The sequence below is a fragment of the Chironomus tepperi genome, unplaced genomic scaffold (genome assembly GCF_022539635.2).
Source record: "Chironomus tepperi strain 1889 unplaced genomic scaffold, CSIRO-AGI_Ctep_v1 contig_309, whole genome shotgun sequence".
Classification (NCBI taxonomy): Eukaryota; Metazoa; Arthropoda; class Insecta; order Diptera; family Chironomidae; genus Chironomus; species Chironomus tepperi.
The window spans coordinates 3,498,652-3,521,911 of NW_027226431.1; the positions used below are offsets into that span (position 1 = coordinate 3,498,652).

General features: G+C 33.7%; 2 protein-coding genes and 1 long non-coding RNA gene across 3 annotated transcripts; 1 reads left to right on the plus strand and 2 right to left on the minus strand.

The window, feature by feature from the left end:
* Positions 1-2,921: 2,921 nt before the first annotated feature.
* LOC139092730 (uncharacterized) lies at positions 2,922-5,568 on the plus strand. Its single transcript, XR_011544619.1, has 2 exons — positions 2,922-4,628; positions 4,727-5,568. It is a non-coding gene; the product is annotated as an uncharacterized lncRNA (long non-coding RNA).
* LOC139092729 (sarcoplasmic reticulum histidine-rich calcium-binding protein-like) lies at positions 3,300-4,519 on the minus strand. The gene is made up of 2 exons (XM_070643253.1): positions 3,542-4,519; positions 3,300-3,467 (listed from the first exon to the last, which is right to left on the minus strand). Exons 1-2 carry the CDS (start codon positions 4,399-4,401, stop codon positions 3,458-3,460), a joined length of 870 nt encoding a protein of 289 aa, XP_070499354.1. The 5' UTR covers positions 4,402-4,519; the 3' UTR covers positions 3,300-3,457.
* Positions 5,569-14,705: 9,137 nt separating the features above from the next.
* LOC139092797 (uncharacterized) lies at positions 14,706-15,824 on the minus strand. The gene has a single exon (XM_070643330.1). It carries the CDS (start codon positions 15,822-15,824, stop codon positions 14,706-14,708), a length of 1,119 nt encoding a protein of 372 aa, XP_070499431.1.
* Between the last annotated feature and the right edge of the window lie 7,436 nt (positions 15,825-23,260).

A 23,260-nucleotide genomic window follows, 5' to 3' on the forward strand; every position in this document is an offset into this window, starting at 1 on the left:
GATCAAAACAGAGAATCTGTTCAAGTGATGTTGTACTTTGTGATGTGACCAAATAGAGTCAGAATGCCCTTTTGTAAACCTAGGCTCTAAATAATAGACATATGGCTAATACTCTTCTATCGTTAGTAAAGTCTCACATTCTGAAAGTTAGTTAGAAGCTAATAGTTCGAAGTTAATGATCCAAAAGACAGTTTCTTATGGTTGCTGCAACAGAAAGCTTGTGGGATCTGTTAGTTATTGGATATTCCCAAGTGGTCAAACTTTGTCTACTTGAGAATCATTATTAGCAATAATTTGACACAACATGTTAAGAAGGATAAAGCTAATAATTTAGTTAGATTCTACTGAGTCGATCTCAAGACATACCAAATTAATCATGTATAAGAAACGAATCCGCCAGGTTGGAATTGCCATATAAATATAGAACTCTGATATTATAAGAAGTGTCAAATGAACAGACTTTGATGCTAAACATGTTATTATAAGACCTGTTCCAATAAATTGGATCTATATATCCGATTTTCTGGACTCGTAAAACGTTAGTGGAAGAATTAGAAGGAACCTGTCGATATTAGTATTGCATTTCGTATTTAATTGGCAGACGGAGTGATAGAGCCAGTTATGTGTCATATGAGGTAGGCGATGGATCAAAATTATGTATACGCCAGCTAATAAGTAATTATGCTTACATATCGACTTATAGATAAAAAGGCTCATAACACAATGTCACTCTAATAAATCACCATTGTTCAAAATCAAAATTATTTTAAAGAAAAACTTCAAAATTTCAATAAAATTTTGTATTGAAATTTGTAGGGTAAAAAATGACGTAATTTTTGGTCATTTTTCATTTTTAACTTAAATATTTCTCTTTGCTGTTTTGTTTAAAATTGTTGGAAAGTGGTTCAAACTATCATATATTGTGGATATTTTCACCATAGAAAAATTCAGAATTTTTTGGAAGTGTCATATCCCAGATATACCAATTTCAAAGTCAAATGTAATTTTTGGTCAAAAAAATGTAATTTTTGGTCAAAAAAAATGTAATTTTTGGTCACTTTTTTTTCGCGGTATGCATTGAAAAATTTGTTTGGAAGGAATTTTTCGAAAACTTTGATGGATGATTTAATGCCTTTCTATTACAGCTACATCCATAAAATTTGAATCACACATTTCTGATCTTCCTCATCTTTAAGTTTGCATCAAAAAAATTAAGATTAAGGGAAAAAAATTTCACAAATTTTCAACGCTTACTTTTGTAAAAAGTGACCAAAAATTACATTTTTTTTCCTTCCACAAATTTTTCAATGCATCCTGCGAAAAAAAACTTTGACCAAAAATTACATTTTTTGTGACCAAAAATTACATTTGAAAATGGATCATTTTGTATGAAGAATCTGAGGAAGTGCTTCATTCATTTGAAAATATTTATATGAGGAATGATAGAGACATGTAAAAGGCAACTTTTTGGATACTTATTAGTTTTGAAAAGCAAATCCTTTAGCGCAAGCAAGTTGTAACAAAAAATGGCCAAATTTTGGTCATTTTTCCAATATTTTCTTTTGGAAATTTTAAGTTACAGGAAGTTCAAAAGTTTTAATGCAGAAGTTCTTATTTTCTGAGGAACGACTCTTCTATACAAACTATGGTCTGAAAATGCTTGGAAATGCCTGAGGACTGATGACCAAAAAAAGTGACCAAAAATTATTTTTTACCCTAATTTTGTTTACATTGATCGCAAATCACCCACAAACGAAATTTTGTGGGTGATTTGAAACACACGTGATTTCAGAAACACCACGTACAAATGTATGTGGTGTTTTCACACGTGTGATTTTATCCACCACTTGGAAATACATGTGGTGTTTATGAAATTCACTACATTCCAGAACCACCAGGATACATTTAATGGAAACCCGTGATTTTCATTTTCGGTGGTTATGGAAAAATTTATGAAAGTTCTGGCCTGTGGGTGATTTAAAGCTTCATCTATTGAAATCTACTTAACAATTGTGAATTAAATAATAAAATTAAGAATTTGTTCTTACTTATTTACTGTATAGATCAATTCGATCCATGAGTCTCTTAAAGATAGAGTCAATAAGCCGTGTACCAATTACCGATACTAAATGCAATGCTTTCTCTATAAACAACTTCTTTCATGAGTTCAAAGACCTTTTTCACTTATTTGTGCCCATGGCAGGCGCACGTGGGCCCATGCTAAGAGGAAATAACGTTAAAGCCGGTTCAATCTTCAGAACCTCTTGCCATTAACTAATATATTTAATGACTGATGCCCAATGAGCTGGATGCACTGCGTTTAAATCTGTTGTACCACAATGTAGACCTACAGTTTAATGGGATAAACTTAAGCTCTGCACATTGCAAAACAAGTACGTCATAAGACCTTTGTTCCCTGCAATTACTAGTTACAATTCGTGTGTGCAAGATTTCGTAATTGTCATCCAATACTGTATATCCTTGTTTACCTAGCAGTGGAGACACTTGTGTGCCAAAGACCTCAAAACTTTTTCCAACACACAATAACTTGAACGGTGAAATGGAAAAAGAGCTTCGAAAATTAGACATGACCTGGGATTGAACCCAGGACCTTGAGTGCACGTAAGGCCCACGCTCTACCATTTAGGCCACTGATGCCATTTCACCGTTAGCCATTAACCAAAATTAACAGCAAAGAACTCCAAAGTTGAGCCACCATGATCCTCCGTTTGATCTCCAGTGTCGTGTCAAAATTGTTGCTGATGATTTATCCTAGGTAAAAAACTCATTGACTACCTCATATATTTTATCTCCTATGATCAGTAAGACCCCAACTTACTTCCTAGACGAATGCGTAAGCGCCCAAAGCTGGATTTGTAAGATAACTACCAGTTTCTAATTCCCAGAACTTTTGAATCGTTACTCACACAGTTATCCCATGAGCTCTTTGGTCTACCTTCAGAACCCAACATGGTTTCTCCAATTTTTAATCTCTAAAGGAATTGCTGAACGCTCTTTTAAAGATATTTTTTTAATAAATTTATGTGAAAAATTCAAGCAAAATATCACAAAGGGAACGAAAATTTTCATCGGAATTACTGTAAAGGCAAAGAAGTGTTTTCTAAAAGAGAAGCTTTACGATTCATACGATATATAAATATTGTCCTAGAAGACAGATGAGAGTTCAAAGTGAAAATTTCTTTCGTATTTGCAAAAGGAAGAAGAAAATAAGCGATTGCTACGACGAGAAATTCATGCAATCAACAAGTAAAGAAGATAAGGAAGAGAGAATAAAGGCATTATCTATGGTTTGACAGAAAGCTTTTCTGTTTTTTATTTGTTGTGTAAACTTTTTTTTCTTTATTTCTTAAAATTTATGTAGCCATAAATAAAAATTTATGGTTCTCAGTTGAGTCATTCATCACTATCCGATGTGGTTGTTGCCATAGAGGTCAATTTATTCGATACTATATATAGAAATAATCAGAGATGAAAATTTACTTCTGTTTATTTATTTTGGAATCTATATTTAGCTACTTACTTGGCTCTAACATCCAATTCGGTTGCTATTTCGTCATTACTTGGTGGAACAGATGTTGAGGGAGTTTGTGTCGTGCTGGTTGTTGTAGTTTTATTATGATGATGGTGATGGTGATGATGATGATGATGTTGTCCATCTTCAGGCATTGGAATATTGTGTTTTTTGTGCCATTCAGGGTCATGAACATGCTCATGAACATGCTCACCATTCTCATTTGTATTTCCTCTATGACGATGTCTTTCACGTTTTCCTTCCTCATTTCCAACTTGATTGTTGTCTTGATCATCTGTTTGTTTATTTTGATTCCTACGTCCGTGTTTATGCCATCCGTGATGATGTCTTTCATAGTTTCCATCTTGACCATGAACTGAATCATCTGATTCCGTTTTATTTCCTTTACAACGATGGTGATGGTGATGGTGATGCCTGTCGAGTTTATTTTCATTCTGATCTTCTTCAGTGCTATCTTTTTTGTCTTTGTTTCCTCGTCTACGCCATCCACGGTGTCGGTGTCTTTCACATTTTACTTCTGTTTGTTCCTTATTACTGTCACCGTCTTCAGATGCTGCATCAGTTTTATTTTCATTCTTACACTTATTTTTACGCCATTTACGATTCTTACGTTTTCCATTCTTTCCCCATTTTGGACTTTCTTTTGGACTGTTGGTATCTTCTGGAAGTGTATCCTCTAGAGCATCTTCTTCAATGGAACTTGTATCTGAGACTGAACCGTTATTTTCAGCTAATGCATTGTCTTGATCGCTACGCTGTAATCTCTTTTGATTGTCATTCTCGCGTGTTCGATGTGCAATCGCAACAGCTATGCACATTGCAAGTAGGAACAAATATTTTAATTTCATTTTATTAAGCTAGTCTTTTAAAGACTTTTTGAAAATTTTGATGAAAATTATCAAATAAAAAATTTATTTTTAGTATGACTTATTCGATTGAAGCTCTAACTTGAACTGATAACAAGCCAGTGAGTAATTCAGAGTTTTATGTACAATTCTTATCTCCACAAGTTTACTATTAATTTATTCAATCGTGCTGATTAACGCAAGTCATGTAAACAAAAAATTAAATCGCAGTAAGTCATAAAATATTTTAAGAGTGAATTGTCGTGTGAATCGGAAGTGATGAATGTAAACATAAGGAGAGAAAAAAATAACCTTTTTTTGGTTACAGAATTCTCGAGAATTGTTTGTTATGAGTAGCGAGAGAACACTTCGGGGATTTCTTTTTCCTACAGACAATATGACTGTCAAGACTTTTTTCTCAAGTAGAAGTTTTTTTATAGCCAGCGAGCAGCACACAGATCAAGAACGGTTACATCTGTGGGGATTTTGGAGCAGAAAACTCGAAGCCTTAAGATCCTTCAAAAACGACGACGAGAAAGGCAATATCTTGTAAGTGTTTCAGACTTATTTCATCTTATACTTTTTTTTGGGCAGAATGCCAAGTGAAGTGGATGGAAAAAGAAAAAAAGGAATTAAGTTCGAGTCATTCAACAAGTACATTAAAGAATATGCAACAGTTTTCTTCCAGGCAATATAATACAGCCATTAGCCTTAAAGTTCCTTGCTACTTAAAAGAAAATAATTTTTTAATGTATTCTGGTTATGAAAACTAAAAGCGGATGTGCTCACATATAGAATCATAATTTAAGTGCAACCGTAAAATTCATTCTTTTGATGTATTGCGCTAAATTAATTTTCAAAGGATGTTACAACAGCATGCACAAAACGTTATACTACATATTAAGGATGCAGGATGAAAAAAAAAGCTCATAATTTTTCAAAAAGAGAAACGGAAGCATCTTCATAAATCTTATAATGGGTTGAGTGTATGCGCTAAAATGTTTGCATTTTTTAAGCGCTATTTGCCAGCATTAAACTTTAGTTCCATATGAACCGCAATAAATATTTCATTTTTTATGCAGCAACATCTTTTAGCATGTTGCACAATCTGCTTAATGTTAATGTTTGTACTGTTTCTGGAATAAAATTAAGGAGATGTGAACGTGTAAATGTAAAGTTTTAATGCCAAATTCTGATTCCTTTATCCTGTATGTGCATTTATGTGCGACAAACTTTTTACTGTTAACTGAATTTTGTATGATAATCGGATTCTGAAAATCTCTATATTTAGGTATTTGAAAGTCACTTGTGAACATTTGCATGCACAGATGAGTGTTGTGTCTGTGAATCGGATGATAAAAAGGATGAGTTTGTTCTATTTATGAATGTACTTAATGTAAATTAAAATGAATGGAATTTTTAAGCTTTTTTCAATTTGGTTTTATTTGCATGTGAAGGTAAAAAGTACTGGAATCATAGGTTCCTGTCTGAAAGTCATATGTCATATCTAGGCCGAAGTGACAATTTGAGTAGCACAAATCGGTTAGCCATCAAAAATACCAGGGCGGCGTGACTCTTATTTGATACCGTACTCGATTTAGATCCGGCACCATTCCAGAGTCACGTCAGTCAAGTGCTGGATTTCGGATCGATTATCCGATTTGTGCTGTTTGTGTCTGATTGGAGAAAATAGAACTCTAAGTCATCACGCTGACTTAGTGACACTTAATTCCGATTTTTCCACACCAAGTGTCTACCGGGACATTGCTTATGTCTCATGATTTTTACGACAATTTTGTGAATAATGCAACAATTTTTCAGAAATAAAATGGACAATCCTCTGACTTTCAACAAAGAACTCAGCAATTCTTCCAAGTTCTAAATATTACATCCGACAATAACCTTTAAGAAATTCTTTACTTAATTCATGAGAATGGATAAAGAACACAATCTCAAGATTGAATCAACCAGCACTGTTGATTTTTCATTTCAATCTTAACATCCATTTCAAAAGCTACTTGCCAAAAGGCTTTTTGTTCTTTCGCTTTCATTTGCAAAATTTGAAAATTTGGGTAAACCTTTCTCTTGACCTTACTGAGAGTTCTTTAAGTCATATTCAGAAAGACTTTTTTTTGCACGATTTGCTGTTAAAGATGGAAGATTTGTTGAGAAGGCATTTAAAGCCATTGATGATTTTGGTTCTAATTTTTTAAAGATGTTCGGTTATTGCTCTTAAATAAGCACAGGTTTCTTTGATTTTTGAGGTTCACGGTGCAATTAATTGACATTCGAAATTGTACTAGCATGATGGAGGTAGGGTGAGGAATGAAGTTGCTGAATACAAAACCCAAACAGCACAACGTGTTTGCTAGGTACCGCTAAGTCCAAAACACGTTAAAACGTTCATAAATCCTCACTTAACGACCGTAACGACTGATTCTGACCAATTTATTGGCAATAAATGCAGTTCATCACATTGTGCCTCTCTGGAAATTTAAATCGATTTAATCTTTTCAAATTAAAATTAAAGTTTAATCATCTCATTTAATTACCAGTTGTATTGCCTTTCATATGCATAATCTGACTCATAATCCGTCATAAAATTATGAAATTTTAATTCCTTCATAAAAAAACTTTTCAATGACAAACAATTAATTTCGTTTATTCCTCAATCCCTACTTGAATTCATGATCCTCAACCACCAGCTGATGTAACAAAAGTATGCAAAATTATTCAGTAGATTCAGTGCACTTTTTCATCTTGCTCACGGGCAATTAAATGCACTATGACAACAATGAAATGATGATAACTGCAGACAAATTGAATTTAAATGTGAATTAATTTTTATTTTACCATAGCTATGCTCTTAAATAAACTGCAAACTGCGAAGTTTTCTTTATGCAAATTACAATTTTAATCACAAAGTAAAAGGATAGAAAAAATTTGAAAAAGGAGTCATTCACCATTGTGTTATGAAAACAGAGCAGTTGAGTAGCAAATGTGGGAGATGTTTAATATGAAGTTAGTCTGAAGGGACTTAGCCAGGAAGGGATTTTCGGGAATAAAGACTTATCTAAATGGATCTAAATCAGAAGTGTAAACTGACGGAAAAAAGCTTTTCCGGGGATGAGGCGTTAAAACGCAAATATTTGCGAAGTTTTTTGAGATTCTCTCCCTCCAATCTAGTTAAATACGCAACTGCGTATGTACCATGGACGCGAAATTCGTATGGAACATTAGTAGCTTAGAATTAGTCCATTGTGCATCTTTTAACTTTTCCTTGAGTATCTGCAAACTTCGTTAAAGATTTGCTGACTAAAGTTAGCTACGGGGCCATTTTTAATCATTAACTCGTAGGATTTCGCTAATCAGTAGCTTTAGTAGACTGAATACCTTAGAGAAAATACCTTAGAGCTAGTCATTACTTGACTTTAACTAGTTATAACTTACTAGGGTATAATCCGGTAAAGCAAGATAAGCAAAGCTCTTAAATCCTTCAAAGTTGGGTTTCTATAGGGGTTAGAGATGTCAATACAAATACCCAAATACCCAAATATTTGGGTTATTTCGCACTATTTGGGGTACCCCAAATATTTGGGTGTAAACCCAAATAAATTTGGGTCTTCTTAAGATTATCACTTTTTAGGTACTTAAAATAAAATTTTTCATAAAATTTCTGATTTTCTTTGAAATTTGTAGTGTCAATTTTTTGACAATTTAAGTTTAATCTCATATTTTGATATATTAAGCCAAATGAACCTAAATTTATGAAAAAGGTCAATCATAAAGCTATATAAGGCTTATAATGGCTTATAAGAAAGTAAAGTAAAGTTGCATAGTAAAGTTGCATAATTTTCATTCCCAGCATTATCATTACCAAAATCCTAACAAACAATCATACCGATTATACCAGATCTACTGCAAATTTGTGAAAAAATCACAGACACCTGTATGCAAATAATAGAAAATAAAATCTGCGAAAAGGTAGTTTAGTTGATCTGCTCGAGACAAAAATATTCAAAAAGAATTAATATTTATAAAGAAAAAAAATAAAAAATTTATTCAAGAATCTACTGTCATTGTCTCATCTTTAGTAGGTGCAACTTCGGTACAAAGTGGGTACATCTTCAGTGGGTACAAAAATTAAAATATTTACTAGATTGACTCTTTTAGCTCATTATTTTAATTAAACTAAGCGGTAAATGACTTTCGCAATGATGTAAACAAAAGCTCAGCTGTTATTTGAGATTAATTTTAGAAGAATTATTCTGGAAATTGTCCTTAGACCTACTTTTAAGACCAAAATTTTTTTAAAAATATTTGTACAAATATTTGGGGTTTAATATTTGGGTATTTGGGTATTTGTACAAATAGTAAAAACCCAAATAATTGACACCCCTATTAGGGGTTAAAAGGGACGTGCTTATGAAACTTCAACTTTATCAAAATTGAAGTTAACAAAAAGGGGACGTAACTTAGACTTAAATGGCAGACAGAATGTCAGATGCTGATGATTATTATGACTTATTTTTGTCCATTCGGATACGATTACATGCGATTTTATGAAATGTATCTTCCTTCATTCCAACTCTGAACTCCAGAAAAGCATGAATGAGACATGAAAAGATAGAAAAAAATATTTTCACATTAATTTACAGTTCAGGAAACTTAATTTCGATATTCTAGTCGACATGAGAAAAAAAAAGAATTTCTATTTGATGATAAAGATTTCTATGCTATGTCAACGACATATTGAGTTATATTCCATAGATTCGATAAATTTATTATAGATATATACTTTTACTTTGTCGAATAAAAAGAGTAAAAACTTTCCATTTCATTCACCTGAATGAGAATAATTCAATTTAACTCTATAGCATGCAAAAAGGATAAAAATATATATTTTCAATCTAGAAGAAAATGTCTCTACAAAAGGCATGTCTATATAGATACATTCTATGTCACATGAAATAAAAAACCTATTTCTCGCATGGTTAATTTTAAAAAAGTGAACCCAAAATCATAAAAATACACAGTGAATAAAAGTACAGTTAAAATAAACGTCGACTGACATCATAGGGGCTATTCTCTTATTACGTCACGCTACGTTACACTACGTTACGCAGAAAAACAGATTTCTAGTTCCAAACACCAGCCACTCCCTCCCTACTCCATACAAAAATTCCAAAAATTCTTGCATTAAGGTTGTTCCCGTAAAAAGTGAACGACCCCACATCCTTTTTCCCATCAACCTTCTCTGTACGTCTGTCCTCTCCATTTTTAAATGCTCTGCTTTGTCAGTATTTACAGCGATATTTTTATATGATGCGGTAAAAAAAGTAATTTACATATTCAATTACGTCGTCCGATTAACAACATTTTCATCATATTGCGCTATGAATAAATATGAAACAGTTTCCTGTTGGAGAGCAGCACATAAAAAAAGAAAGGAAATGCATTTTGATGAGACATAGATAGAACAATGAACTGAATAATAGATTGCAACTTATAAATCTGAAATCTTTTGAAACAAAACACAATTTCCCCTCGAGGAACTCCTTTGTTTCATGATTCATCTTGTGACAGCACATTTTACACAATTTCCTTGTCTGTTTCCTTCCATTCCATTTTTCGGAAAATTATCATAAAACATTAAAATATTCATGCATTCAAAAAAGGAAAATCTTTGCATTTATCTCTTCAATATTGAAACATTCTTTTTTTGTTCTGAATAAATACATTGAATATTGAAAATGTAGCATGCATGTTTAGTGCTATTGAAAAGGGGTAGAATTGAAGTTTCAATTTTTGAAATTTTAATGGTTTTGTCAAGGTATTGCATGATTCCTTTGAGGTTTTGACGGAATTGATTTTGAAATTTAAGTAACTTACTGTAACTTACAAGATTTTAGCACATCCTTACAATTTCTAGTCACACGCTCCTTACAGACAATGAGCATAGTCATCAAAATGAACATAGTCAATCAATATGAATGAGTTTACTTAATTTTGTGAGCATATCCACAAATATCCTATTTTTCTTTTTGAATGTTCTTCTATTGACATACATAGGTTTACTATTACGTTGCTCTGATCTGTTTTTTTGTTATTCACCATATACAATTTGAGTCGACTTAAAACTCTGGTTAATTATTGTTGACAATTTGATCAAGATCCAACCTGAAAGACTTCTGTTTAGTTTGAACATCTCTGCGACATGTACATATAATAGACCATGAGATGTTAATCGACGAAATTCAACGTTGTAGGTAGTGAGGACTTCGATCAAAGTTGCAAAACAGGCTCCTGTGACAGGCAAAAATTGCACAACTTCTTGATAATTTTTTTTTCTTACGAAACCATACAAATTATGATAAAATTGTACGGTTTTGCCTGTGATAGATGCCTGTTTTGCAACTCTGATTTCGATAAGAACCCCCTTAATTTGGATCAAATTCTTCAATATTATTCGATTCTTAGAAACAAAATCCCGAGCATCATAATGCAGCGAATCACTTTTTCGCCATAAAATGACGAAATTATTCATCACGTTGCCGTCAGAACAACTTCGTGCCTTACAGTTAACATTGCAACGTAGTGTAGTCCTGAAAAACATGGTGTATTGCTCGAGGAATTTAAAATTTTCTAAATTTTTGTGTTTCATTCCAAAAAATCCCCTTCAAGAAACTTCCGTCAACGTCCTTGCCAGCATTTTATTAACATGAACATACAATATTTCTCAAACTCACATATTCTTTAGATCTCCATAATTCATAGACGAGTACATTATTTTTCTTAAGCAACATTTACCATCTTCCACTCGAAAAACAAAAAAGTTCAGCACATATTTCAAATGTACTTAAAACTAATATGCATATCTGCTTAAGATTTCCCTCATAAATTCTTATTAAGCTCATCATAAAACTCAACAATTTAATTTTTGAACAGCATTAATCAAATTTTCGTACCCCGTGTGAGTTCCATACATCATAGAGAAAATGAAGGAGAAAAAATCACATTTTCATGTACACACATGTCTAAGTAAATCAAAGAAATGTTCATTCCATTCCTGTCTGTGCTATGAAATCAACATGCTGAAATGATTCAAAAATTTTCTTTTATAATTCACCATCCTTTGTGACTGGTTTAGAATAAGAGGAGATGTATGTTTATAAATGCTATATAATTTTACTTCCAAGCGCTTCTGGGCTTAAAGGAAATGAATGTAGAGTATCAAGAAAGTACAAGAAAATGCCATAAATTATAAATTTAATTTAATATCTCTTTCTTGCCGTCGAAATAATAGCTCGAGATGTTTCCCTTTGCTGCCTTATTTTAAAAAAGACCAGAAAAAAATTTTCTATCGTCCGCGATATTTATTTTCATTCGTTGGCAAGTCACTTAAATTTTTTATTATATCTTCATCTGTATTTTTTATTGTTTTGTACCTTTAAATAAATACTGAAAGATAGAAATGAATTGATGGTGGGCAGACAAGTTCACTTTTGAGGATTTTGAGCGCAAAAATTCCAATTAACATGCTCATTGACTTTTTGTTATGGTTCTAGGGTATTTTGAATATTTTCAAACGGAATTGAAATGAGGGCCAGATGAAGACAACGATGGTTTAGCACTTTGTTGGGCTCGTGTAAGACAAAATATGCAGGCAAACTCCCTTTAACGAAATATATGGTGCAGTCGAATAGAATAGAATATAATGTTGGGTTTGCTTATAGCAACGGCACTGCGATCGATGATCTGTTGTACCATCCCAAATTCTCTACAAAATGCCTATGTCCTTGATGAAGCCAACAATGTCCAAATAGCGTTGTTTTGGTATGTCCTCAACAACCGCAAAGTCCGAATCAAAGTGTTTAACTCGCTGCATGCGTAAAGACCTGCATCTACAAAGAATGTGTATGATTGTTTCTTCATCCACACCACAAAACCTGCAATATTTGCTGTTAGTCAAATTTAATTTAAAAAGAAAACTATACTCATATGTCTTGTTAAAGCACCAATTAAGATGCTTAAGTCCTTTCTCGATAACATCAAGACGTCCGACCATTTGTTCCTATTTCTAGGACCAATCAGACTTTTAGCCGTCATAGCTCCTTCTGCTAGATTCCAAACACGAAAATGTTCCCTTTGCATCCATTCACGTATTTCTGATTTTAAAATACCAAAACTAAAGTACACAGACTTTTCATAATCCTCTCTGCTAGCTGCTTCTTTAGCTAATTCATCGGCCATTTCATTTCCTTCAATTCCGCTATGTCCTGGTATCCATCTAAGGATGACTTCATTGTCTTGACCTAAAGCTGTTAAATTAGACACGCAACCTAGTACTGTTTTAGATTTAACAATACAATTGCTTAAGGACGATAAAGCAGAACGACTGTCCGTTAAAAAACATATCTTACCACCTTTCAAATTCTTATCTAAACAGTAACTAGCCCCTTCACAAATAGCTTGAACTTCGGCCTGAAAGACAGAAGCATGATCCTGTAATTTTTGAGATGATTTTAAATTTAAATCATAACTGAACAGGCCGATACCGACACCTCTATCTGACTTTGATGCGTCAGAATACACATATATGCAGTCGTTATCCATCAAATCATTAGCTTTTACATCATCATCATTATCTTCTGTTACAATTATTCTAAAAGATTTGTCAAATATAAATTTTGGTACTAAATGATCGGATTCAATCAAATACAAATTAACACCCCTTAGAAACCTATTCAATTCTAAATGACCTGTAAAAATCCAATCATAAATCCATAACTTATTAATTACCAGCTTACATGCACTGGATTTGGCTACCGCTTCAATTCTGGTTCGAAGTGGAGGTAGCTCAAGAAATCTGTCCAAGGCCAATTTGGGAGTAGTTTTCCAAGCTCCACAAATAGCCAATTCGGCCATCCTTTGTAGCTTCTCCACTTTCTGAGATGCATTTACCTGCTTTAATTTATGCCACCAAATAACACATCCATACGTTATTCTTGGAATAATAATTTGTTCATACAACCAATACATCATACTAGGCTTCAGTCCCCAGTTTTTTCCAACAATTGATCTACAAGCCCAGAAAGACTTTATTACCTTACTTACAACCGAATCAATGTGTAAATTCCAATTCAATTTACTATCCAAGTATACTCCTAAATATTTTGCCTCATAGCTGAAGTCTATCCTTTGACCATACATAACTGGAGGTCGTAAGTCTCCAAGTTTGTACTTTGTGGTGAAAGGTATGACAGTTGTTTTGGCTGGATTAACAGATAACCCAACTTTATCACAAAATTTTTGAACAATGTTCAAAGACCGTTGAAAGACATCTAACACAGTGTTAGTGAATTTTCCCTTGACTAAAATAAAAACATCATCCGCATACCCTTGGGCAAAAATGCCTCCGGCATCGTTTAGTTCCAATAATAAGTCATCGATTACCAACGACCACATTAAACAAGATAAATTACCGCCTTGAGGTGTTCCACGCTTTACCATTATAAACACGGTTTCACCATTTAATGAAGCGTAAACAATCCTCGATTTCAGCATATTACTGATCCACCTTATCATATTTTGTGTAACGCCTCTTCTATGTAAGGCATTCGTTATAACATCAAATCCAGTGTTATCGAATGCGCCTTCAATGTCAATTAGTCCCCCTACCATGAAATCCTTATCACTAAACCCTTTTTCAATCCTTGATGCAATACTATGTAGAGCAGCCTCTGCAGATTTACCAGATTGATAAGCAAACTGATATTTTGACAAAGGCCGATCCTTCAAGATTTCATCCCTTATATAACGATCAATCAGTTTTTCCATAACTTTCAATATAAAAGACATCAAGCTGATAGGCCTAAATGACTTTGGTTCAGCATAGGTGTCTTTTCCTGGTTTTGGTATGAAAACAACCTTGACCCGTCTCCATGTCGTTGGTATATACCCTTCATTCAAGCTGTATCTGTATAAACTAAGTAGAAAAGGCATTAACTGCACTAAACCTTTTTGTAATAACACAGGAAGAACACCATCTGAACCTGCAGACTTAAAAGGCTTTAGAGAATTAACTGCCCAAGCAATTTTCTCTTCAGAAATGACATTATTTGCCAGTAAATCCTCACTAGACAAATTTTCCCTTGTTACACGTATATTCAATGCATCATCAACTATTGTTGATCCCGGAAAATGTGTCCTCAAAAGAAGCTTTAAACTTTCAATGCTACTTTCAGTAAATGTCCCATCTTGCTTCTTTAATGATCCAATTGCGGTATCCGCATTTTTCTTGGCCATTAGTTTGTGTGTATTCTTGCACAATCTTCAAACCTTTCGATTTCTTCACATTTCTTTCTCCACGAAGCAATTGCCGCTTCTTTTACTGCTCTGCTATATGAAGTTAAAAACTCTTTATAACCAGATTGTAAAGAAGCCTCAGTAATACTTAAGCCTTGTCTTACCAACTTTTTACTCTGATTCCACTTTCTTCTTACTTTCTTCCTCATTCTTTCCAGCTCAGCACTGTACCATTTACATCTTCCGTGCTTGCATGGTTTAGTTAATTTACAGTTATCTCTATAAGCATTCATTATTGCCATATTTACATTTTCTGACAAAATTTCAGCTTCTGTCTGAGAAGTCACAATGTGATTTAAACCTTGTAAATTATTAATTAAACTACATTTGTAACCGATCCAATCAGTTTTTCTTGGATTTCTAAAGCCTTCTTGATCACTTTCACATGTCATAACTTCAAAAGTAATATATCTATGGTCTGAAAGAGATGGCTCACTTGAGACATTCCATTTCCTGACCATATTGCATACTACCCTATTACAAAAAGTAATATCCAAAACTTCCTCTCTAATGCTATTACTGAATGTAGGCTCATTCCCTTCATTCAGAACGATTAATTCCTTAATTAATAAAAAATCAAGTAAGCTTTCTCCTCTTTTGTTGGTATCGCTGCTCCCCCATACAACATTATGAGCATTTGCATCGCACCCAACAATAAGATTCAAGCCACCCTTCTTACAAAATTCTACCAAATTTACAATATTACGACTTGGAGGTTCCCAATCTGAATCATAAGGAAAATATCCACTACAGAATACAATATCCCTATAACCGCCCTGTTCATCTTTCAAGGACAATTTTACCGCAACTTCATCATTATTAGTAAATTGCGGTAACATCAAATACTTGAAAACATTATTTATCAAAATACATGATCTTACCTTTCCATTATTCTTATGATAAAGAATACTTCCATTTTGAGTCCTTATGTTCACCAGACTGTCCTTTATGTACGGTTCTTGTATGAGAACCATATCATATAAACCTTTGTCAAAATTTTTACTTATTTCTAATGCTGCAGCTTTTGAATGCTGTAAATTGACCTGGCAAACTTTCATATTATTTTAATCATAATTTTACAATGCACTTTCCTTTCCATAAAAACACCAGCACAGATCTACTAGGTATTGGCTGAGCCGCCCTAGGGATCTGAATACATTTTACAGATGCTCCATTAGCACAAAATGTGAGCATCTTCACTTCCTGCTTTGATGACGGTATTGGCATATTTGCCGCCCGATTATCAACATAAAACTTTATAATTTAACCTAAAGCATATATTAGCTTTATTGTCAGAAAAATAACAATATTTTAACTTCACTTTGCACTAGTTCATTTATCTACTGACTTAATTAAATTAACACTAAATAATAATTGAATATATTCACTTGTGCTTTTAAATCCAGATCTTAAACATCCAGTACTTAAATTTTTCACATCCAGTAAAAAAACAAACACTGCATACGAAATATCAACAAATAATACAAGCCACTAAATACTTAGTTTTTATGAATTAATTCTCATTCTTATGCTGTAACGCACTAAATTTGTCCACTAAGCTAGCCAATGTATTCTGATTTAATGTAATTTAAATATTTTTCAACCAAAACAAACACTGGATCTTAAATTTTATCTTATTCCATATTTAATTATTCACTATTTTCTGCATCACTGAATCACACTGTATCACTGAATCACTGAATGACCTTATCAGGTTACAAACAAGGCATAACTGATTTCTTCTGTCTTTTAATGCTCTTTAATTCACTAAGATATGAAAAATATTCCGTAAACAATAATTAATTTTAAATTTTTTCGAAATTCGAATTAATCTATTGACTATTTAGAAGTTCTTGATGATTTTATTACTCATGAGCACCTAATCCTGATAAGTAGACGATTTTACACTGTTATTAACACTTCGTTACTGTTTAAAAACATAATTAACAAATTTGCGGTGTAAAAATTACGTCTAATCCGCTGGTGCAGTCGAACACTGCAGACTTGTCCATCTAACATGAAAGCCTGCGGATTTTAGTTAAAAACTAATATTTTGGTACTTAACTGCTTACTTACTTCGCTGATCATATGTACATGTCAATTGCGATTCATGGCTTCCCTAAGATGACATTTGAAAACTGTTCTATCAATGGCTACACTAGTTCTAAGGATGACGAAGGCGAGCCTTAAAAACCTGTCAAATTTGAACAGCAATCAAGATTCTGAATGAGATTTTCATTGCTTGTTACTTTTTCGAATCATATTTTCTTGAAAAACTTTAAATAGCCTCTTCATAGTTGCAGGCTTTAAGAGAGGAGATGCCACAATGTATTCCAATTAGAACATGTGGCGATTAGTCGACCTAAAAACGTGATCGATCGTTATATCAATCGCATTTAATGCATATGTCAAAGTCAAAACTAGAAATTTGATCCACTAATCGCAGCCTGTTCAACTTAGATTTAGGAATGATGACAGTAGGGTTCGACAATTGCATGCAAGTATGCGCATACAATTTGCAAAACTTGCATTTTTTTTTTTTTTTTTAAATAAACTTTTTATTCATTAAATTTTTAACTTAATTATGTACAAAGTTTGGATACATTTTATTTGTATTTAAATTTTTAAGGATTCTGACTTATCGCATTCAATCACTTAGTTTTTGATTTTATTTTGAAATTGTTTTGCTTTAATTTATGTTGTGGTTTATTCGGTGTTTCGCGACGCAAGACGAGTGTTGAAATTCGCTTGCAACTTTCCGACGTAGTCCTCAATAGAGGGTATTTTTGCTTCAGTATGTAGATCTGATATCCTTTCATATCTTGTTTTGTTGAGAACAATTCTCAAGAATTTGTTTTGTAGTACTTGTAGTTTTTGTAGATGTGTTTTTGCCATCCGTTCAAATGCTGGACAGCCGTATGTGAAGATGGGTCTCACGGCTAGCTTATAGATGAGAAGTTTGTTTCGAACGTCGAGATGTGAGTTCCTGCTGATGAGGGGATAAAGTAGTCTTAGTGCAGTGTGAGCTCTGTTGGTCACATATTCTACATGCTGCTTTAATGTCACTCTCTTGTCGATTATCATTCCCAGATATTTAGCTTCGGTTTCCCATTTGATGTTTTCGTTGAGGAATTTGATGTTGTCTCTTGGAAGTTGCCTGGAGTACTTATTTGTGATGAATAAGGCTTGAGTCTTCTGTTTGTTGAGATTTATTTTCCATTTGTTCATGTATTGTTGTACTTTTCTGCCAGTGTGTTGTAGATGTGTTACAATATCGGCTGAGTTTTCTGCAGAATGATACAATGCAGTATCATCTGCGAAGAGTGCGATATTGTTGGTTGTTTCTCTTACAATATCATATGTGTAGATGTTGTAGAGAGTTGGTGAAAGCACTGCTCCTTGTGGTACTCCGAATTTGATTTCATTGGTTTCTGAGAACTGACCTTTAATAAAAACTGAGAAAGTTCTTTCACTTAGGAAAGATCTTACAGTTTTTATAAGTGGTAGTGGAAACCCTAATTTGATCATTTTAAACAAGAGTCCGTTATGCCAGACTCTGTCAAATGCTTTCTCCACATCTAGGAAGATCATTCCTGTTGATTTCTTCCTGCTTATGTTTTCCTTTGCTGTTTTGATTACTTTGATGAGTTGGTGAGATGTTGATCGTCCTGTGCGAAAGCCACACTGTTGAGTCGGAATGATGTTGTTATCCTCCAGATGCTCGTTTATTCTATTCAGCAATACTCTCTCCAATATTTTGCTTAGGGAACTAAGCAAGCTTATTGGCCTATAGCTGCTCACTTCGTTTGCTGGTTTGCCAGGTTTTGGGATCGGGATTACTTTAGCTTTTTTCCAAACTTTCGGAAAATAGTTAAGTTTGAGACACGTGTTGGTGATGAACTTCAAATATTCGAAGCCTTTTGGTGGAAGATTTTTGAGGAGTATGTTGTTGACATCGTCTAATCCTGGTGCTTTAGGATTTTTCAGATTTCTTACAATGTATGAGATTTCCTCTACATTTGTAAGTTCTGTGCAGTCACTATTTTCTCCTTCCAATGTTTCCTTCACTGCGTTGTCTACTTCCTGGGTATGTACTGTGTTGTTGTCCTCAAGTGGATTTTCGTGAGCTTTACGAAAATAGTCACTGAGAACGCTGGCTTTTTCCTTATTAGTGATGAATGTTCTATCTGCATCAATCAACGGTGGCATCGATTTTGAACCTTTCTTGCAATGCTTTGCAATCCTCCAGACTGTTTGGTTTGATGGTTGGATTTCTGAAAGCCGCTTATTCCAGTGCAAAACTTGCATACAAGTGCAACAATTTCACGTAAATTCTTAATCTATCATTAGATGCCTAACGCTTAAGCACATCGATAGACCTTCTAGATCTGAATAACTAAATGCTCTATAAGCCGTAGGAGAAAACTTTTTAATCCTTCTTAAATCTTAGTTTCAAGTTTGTCTAGCACTTTTTTCATCAATTATAAACTTTAATGTCAGTGTACAAAAATCAGCTGAACTCAAATTGCCAGTTTCATACGAAACTTTACCAACCGCAATTAGTAAACTAAATAAGCAACTAGACAGAAAAGTAAACTTAAACTCCAACGTCTTCATGCACCAAGAAACTTTGCTAAAAAAAGAGCTACAGGAATAAATAAATAAATAAAATTGAAAATTCAGGTTTCATACCACACCTGTGAAAATTTCCAACATGTTTAAGACAGTTACAGGAAGCAAGATAGAATAGCGAAAAGGAAGAAGAAAAAAATGTTTAAAAATTTAATCTAAAATGTTTCTTATTTCTTATTTTTCAAGCTCTAGCTCCTCTTATTCACATAAAATATATAAAAATGAACAAACAATTTTCATTCATTTCCACTTGGAAGCAAGCATAATAATCTCCTCACATGTGCTGGATCTTCTTTCACCCATTTTTTATGTATTTTTTTCAATTTTTTTGCCAATGAGAAAGTTTCTATATATCCAACATGTATATTTCATTTCCTGTGGTCTTCATTTATTTTTCGTGTTGTTTACTTAACTTTTATGTCTGCTGTTGCTTTACTTTCATGTTAATGTTGAACCTAAAATATATATTTGATGAATATATTGAAACATTCAAGGTTAATCAACTCAGTTGAGGGATTTTATTTATCTTCTGGGTATTTTAATAATATCCAAAATGGAATTTGTACATCTATAGATGTCCTACAAAAGATTATGTCAGCCGCTTCGAGTTTCCTGACCCGTAAATGACTTTTCATTACATTTTTTCACTGGAAAGCACTTAAATTGTTGAACTCGATGATTTTTTATTTAGTAGGAAATTTATGGCATGTTGGCTGTTACTTAATGGAATCATTCGGCAAGTTCAAATATCAAGGCACAATAATGAACAAACCTTCATATTTTTACACAAATCATCATTAAATTCAAATTATTTCCTAAAACGTTCTTGACTTTTATAACATTTCTTACTGACAAAGTTGCTAAACCTTGAAGGCACACAAAAATTTTCCACAGGTGTAAAGCAAGTGAAAAGTTTTCATTCTTTTTCTTTTTCCCTTTTATATTGCTTTAAATAAAGAGAAACCGAAATATAGTTGATGATGTTGGCAATGTTGTTTATCTAGTGCGCATTATTGCTGTGTTGTATTAGAATTTACCAGGAACTGAGATCCAGATGTGATCGGGGATTAGTTTTAAGGGTATATTCTGGAATACAAATGGAAAAAGCCCATCCTCGACTCATTCTAGGCTCTGTCATGAACACATTTATTAACATCAAATGCCTGCTGTCCCGAACAACATATTGCGTTTGGTAGGACACCGCTTCATCGCTGTATTAATGGTAAGAGTTTAAATTGCCCTGACGGCAATGTGACGGCTAGTTTCGAACAATTTTTACCCCGCATTGTGTTGCTTGGGCGAATATCTTTGAAAGCAGAGTTGGCAGGACTCCAATGTGGAAAAAAAAAGTGGAGTCCGGACTCCAAAGTCCTGCCAACTCTGTTTGAAAATCACATCCTACCTGCAACTTAGAGCTATGCATATATTTAATACAGTGATGTCCAACTAAAGCATCCAAACTAATAATTATTACTTCCTTTTCAGTAAACTTTACCATATCATGTATCATGGCACAAGGTGGTTCACAAACGTTGACTTCCACTAATGTGCATGGTGGTCAGTTAGACTATTAATTAACAATTCATTTAATTTTTGGAAGGAAGCTGTCCTTAGATATGGCATTGGAAATTGGCAATTTGGCAGACGGTAAACAGCGATAGAGCCAGCTTTAGGACGTAAGTATTAAAATATAAGATTCTTTATAAATATTTTCGGATCTAGTATCTCTTAATATCAGAGTATGAAGCCCGACAAGCTCATCAATCCTGCCAACTAAACGCTAGGGATTTATCTGATATTCCAAGATTTTCTGCTTCATTCTACAATGATTTTATTGAAAAGTTATGTAGTTACATGATTACAACAAGGATATAAATCTATAGCCAGCATCCTTCCATTACATAAAAAATTCCAAAGAACATGCTAACCATGGTCCCTTATTGACTTTACTTTATGTTTTGATGAGGATGATTTTTGGTCTTTAAACATCATGGGAAACATAATGTATCTATGTACATTAAAAGGTACATCTCTGGAGATATTAAAATAACCTCTAGTAGATAAAAAATTAAACATAAATAATTAATCAACTCATTTATGTTAATGCAGACAGTATTCAACGAATATCTGAAATATTTTTGCTTTAAATAGCAATTCTTTAATGCAAACATATTTACAGTAAAATATTTAAATTCGCTTACTTCCATTATTTTATTTTGTGCTGTTGTTAATTCATAAAGGTTTTCGCAATAAATTTTTTCCCTCATTCTCTTGTGTAAATTCAGTCAGTTGATGAACATAATTCAAGGGGTGGTAGGAATAACTAGCATAGACGTGGTCACTCGTGACCGACGGAAGTGAATTTTTAAAAAGTCATGGGCTACGTAAAAAATGCGTACAGTCACCTACCTAGGCTAAAACACACTTACTTACCTACTTTGATGACCGTACAGATCAATTGCAATTCATGACCTCCTTCAGATGCCACCTAGATCTAGTTCTATCACCGACTGCCGCTTGCTTGGTCTTTTAAAAGTGGTGAACGCGTAATACATGTGGCTTTAGCCGCTCAAAGCTTAACTCCATCATGTACCAACCTCACCTTCTCGCGGTGAAGACCGTCAATTCAAGCCACATAGTGGGACGGAGTTAAATGAGGTTCTGCTTAATAGAGAGTGCGTTGGCATAGCAAGCCGCCATCCTTAATTACATTCTAAGAGAATCAAAGAGAAAACCAGCAAAAACACAGAAAAAGCCCGTATCGAAAAGTCATAAGCTGATGGAGCACTTCGTCGGCAGACAGACAGACGGACAAAAGTGCCTATTTCCTTTAAGAAAAATTCACTAAAAATAAATAAATGAAGCATCCATTCGGTCGATTCATGAATGAGGCAAAGATGAAGGGAAATTCAAAGAAGGATATTCACAAAAAAGAATATATTCAATGGAGTCATTAAGACGTGCTTCTGATGATCCACCATTGTAAATAAAGCAGTGTCTAGTTGAGGGATGAAAATGGAAATGGAGTCAATGATTTTGAATTAGTACACAAAGGTTGACTTCTTTTTTCAGTACCATAGGCACCTGTCATCATTAAGTCGTACTTTATAATGTTGGAAGTAAATTGCTGTTTGGCTGACACAAAAAAAAGGGTGGCAAATGTTAAAATGTGAAATACGCTGATGATGCTATGCTGTTAAATATTTAAATATATTCTGCTTCTCGATTTTTACAGCTTCGCATGGAGATAAATTAAGGCAGAAGAGAGACAGAGAGAGTAGAATCATTATTTTATTCGCACTTAGTCTTGTTTGTAATTAATTAAAAACTCCTTTTCATATTTTTCATCAGCATCTTCTTTACTTTTTTTTATTTTATGCCTTATGCTGCTCCATTCCGTTCATTTCGATATGAAAATTAAATAGAAATACCTGCGGAGTACTTTTTAGAGCATTTTTTGGGCAGAAAATGTAGCTTAATGATTCATTTTGAATAGATGACTAAATGACTGTTATCTAGTAGGAGACCTAGTGAAGCTTCCAATAGTAAAGGCTTAAAGTCTGATTTTGTTGATGGCAAAAGAGCACGAGGGCGGCCAATGAATTCTGGGAAGGTGGCTATTGATAGAGACATTGTAGCACTTGGTATTGGAAATTGCCACAGGATAGTTAGCGATAAAACCAGTTTTAGATGTCTACTGAGATAGACCATGGATCGCAGCTGATCTGTAGGGCCTGCGAAGTACAGATAAGTAAGAGTCGAAGATTTAATGACTGGGCAGGCCACAATATAGAATATAGTATAAAGCTTTGGATAGTTTAGGTACGTTGCAATATGACAGACTAATATGACAGGTTCGAAG

Excerpts from the sequence above, each read along its gene's own strand:
- LOC139092797 (XM_070643330.1), bottom strand. The coding sequence starts at position 15,824 with ATGAAAGTTTGCCAGGTCAATTTACAGCATTCAAAAGCTGCAGCATTA.
- LOC139092729 (XM_070643253.1), bottom strand. The coding sequence starts at position 4,401 with ATGAAATTAAAATATTTGTTCCTACTTGCAATGTGCATAGCTGTTGCG.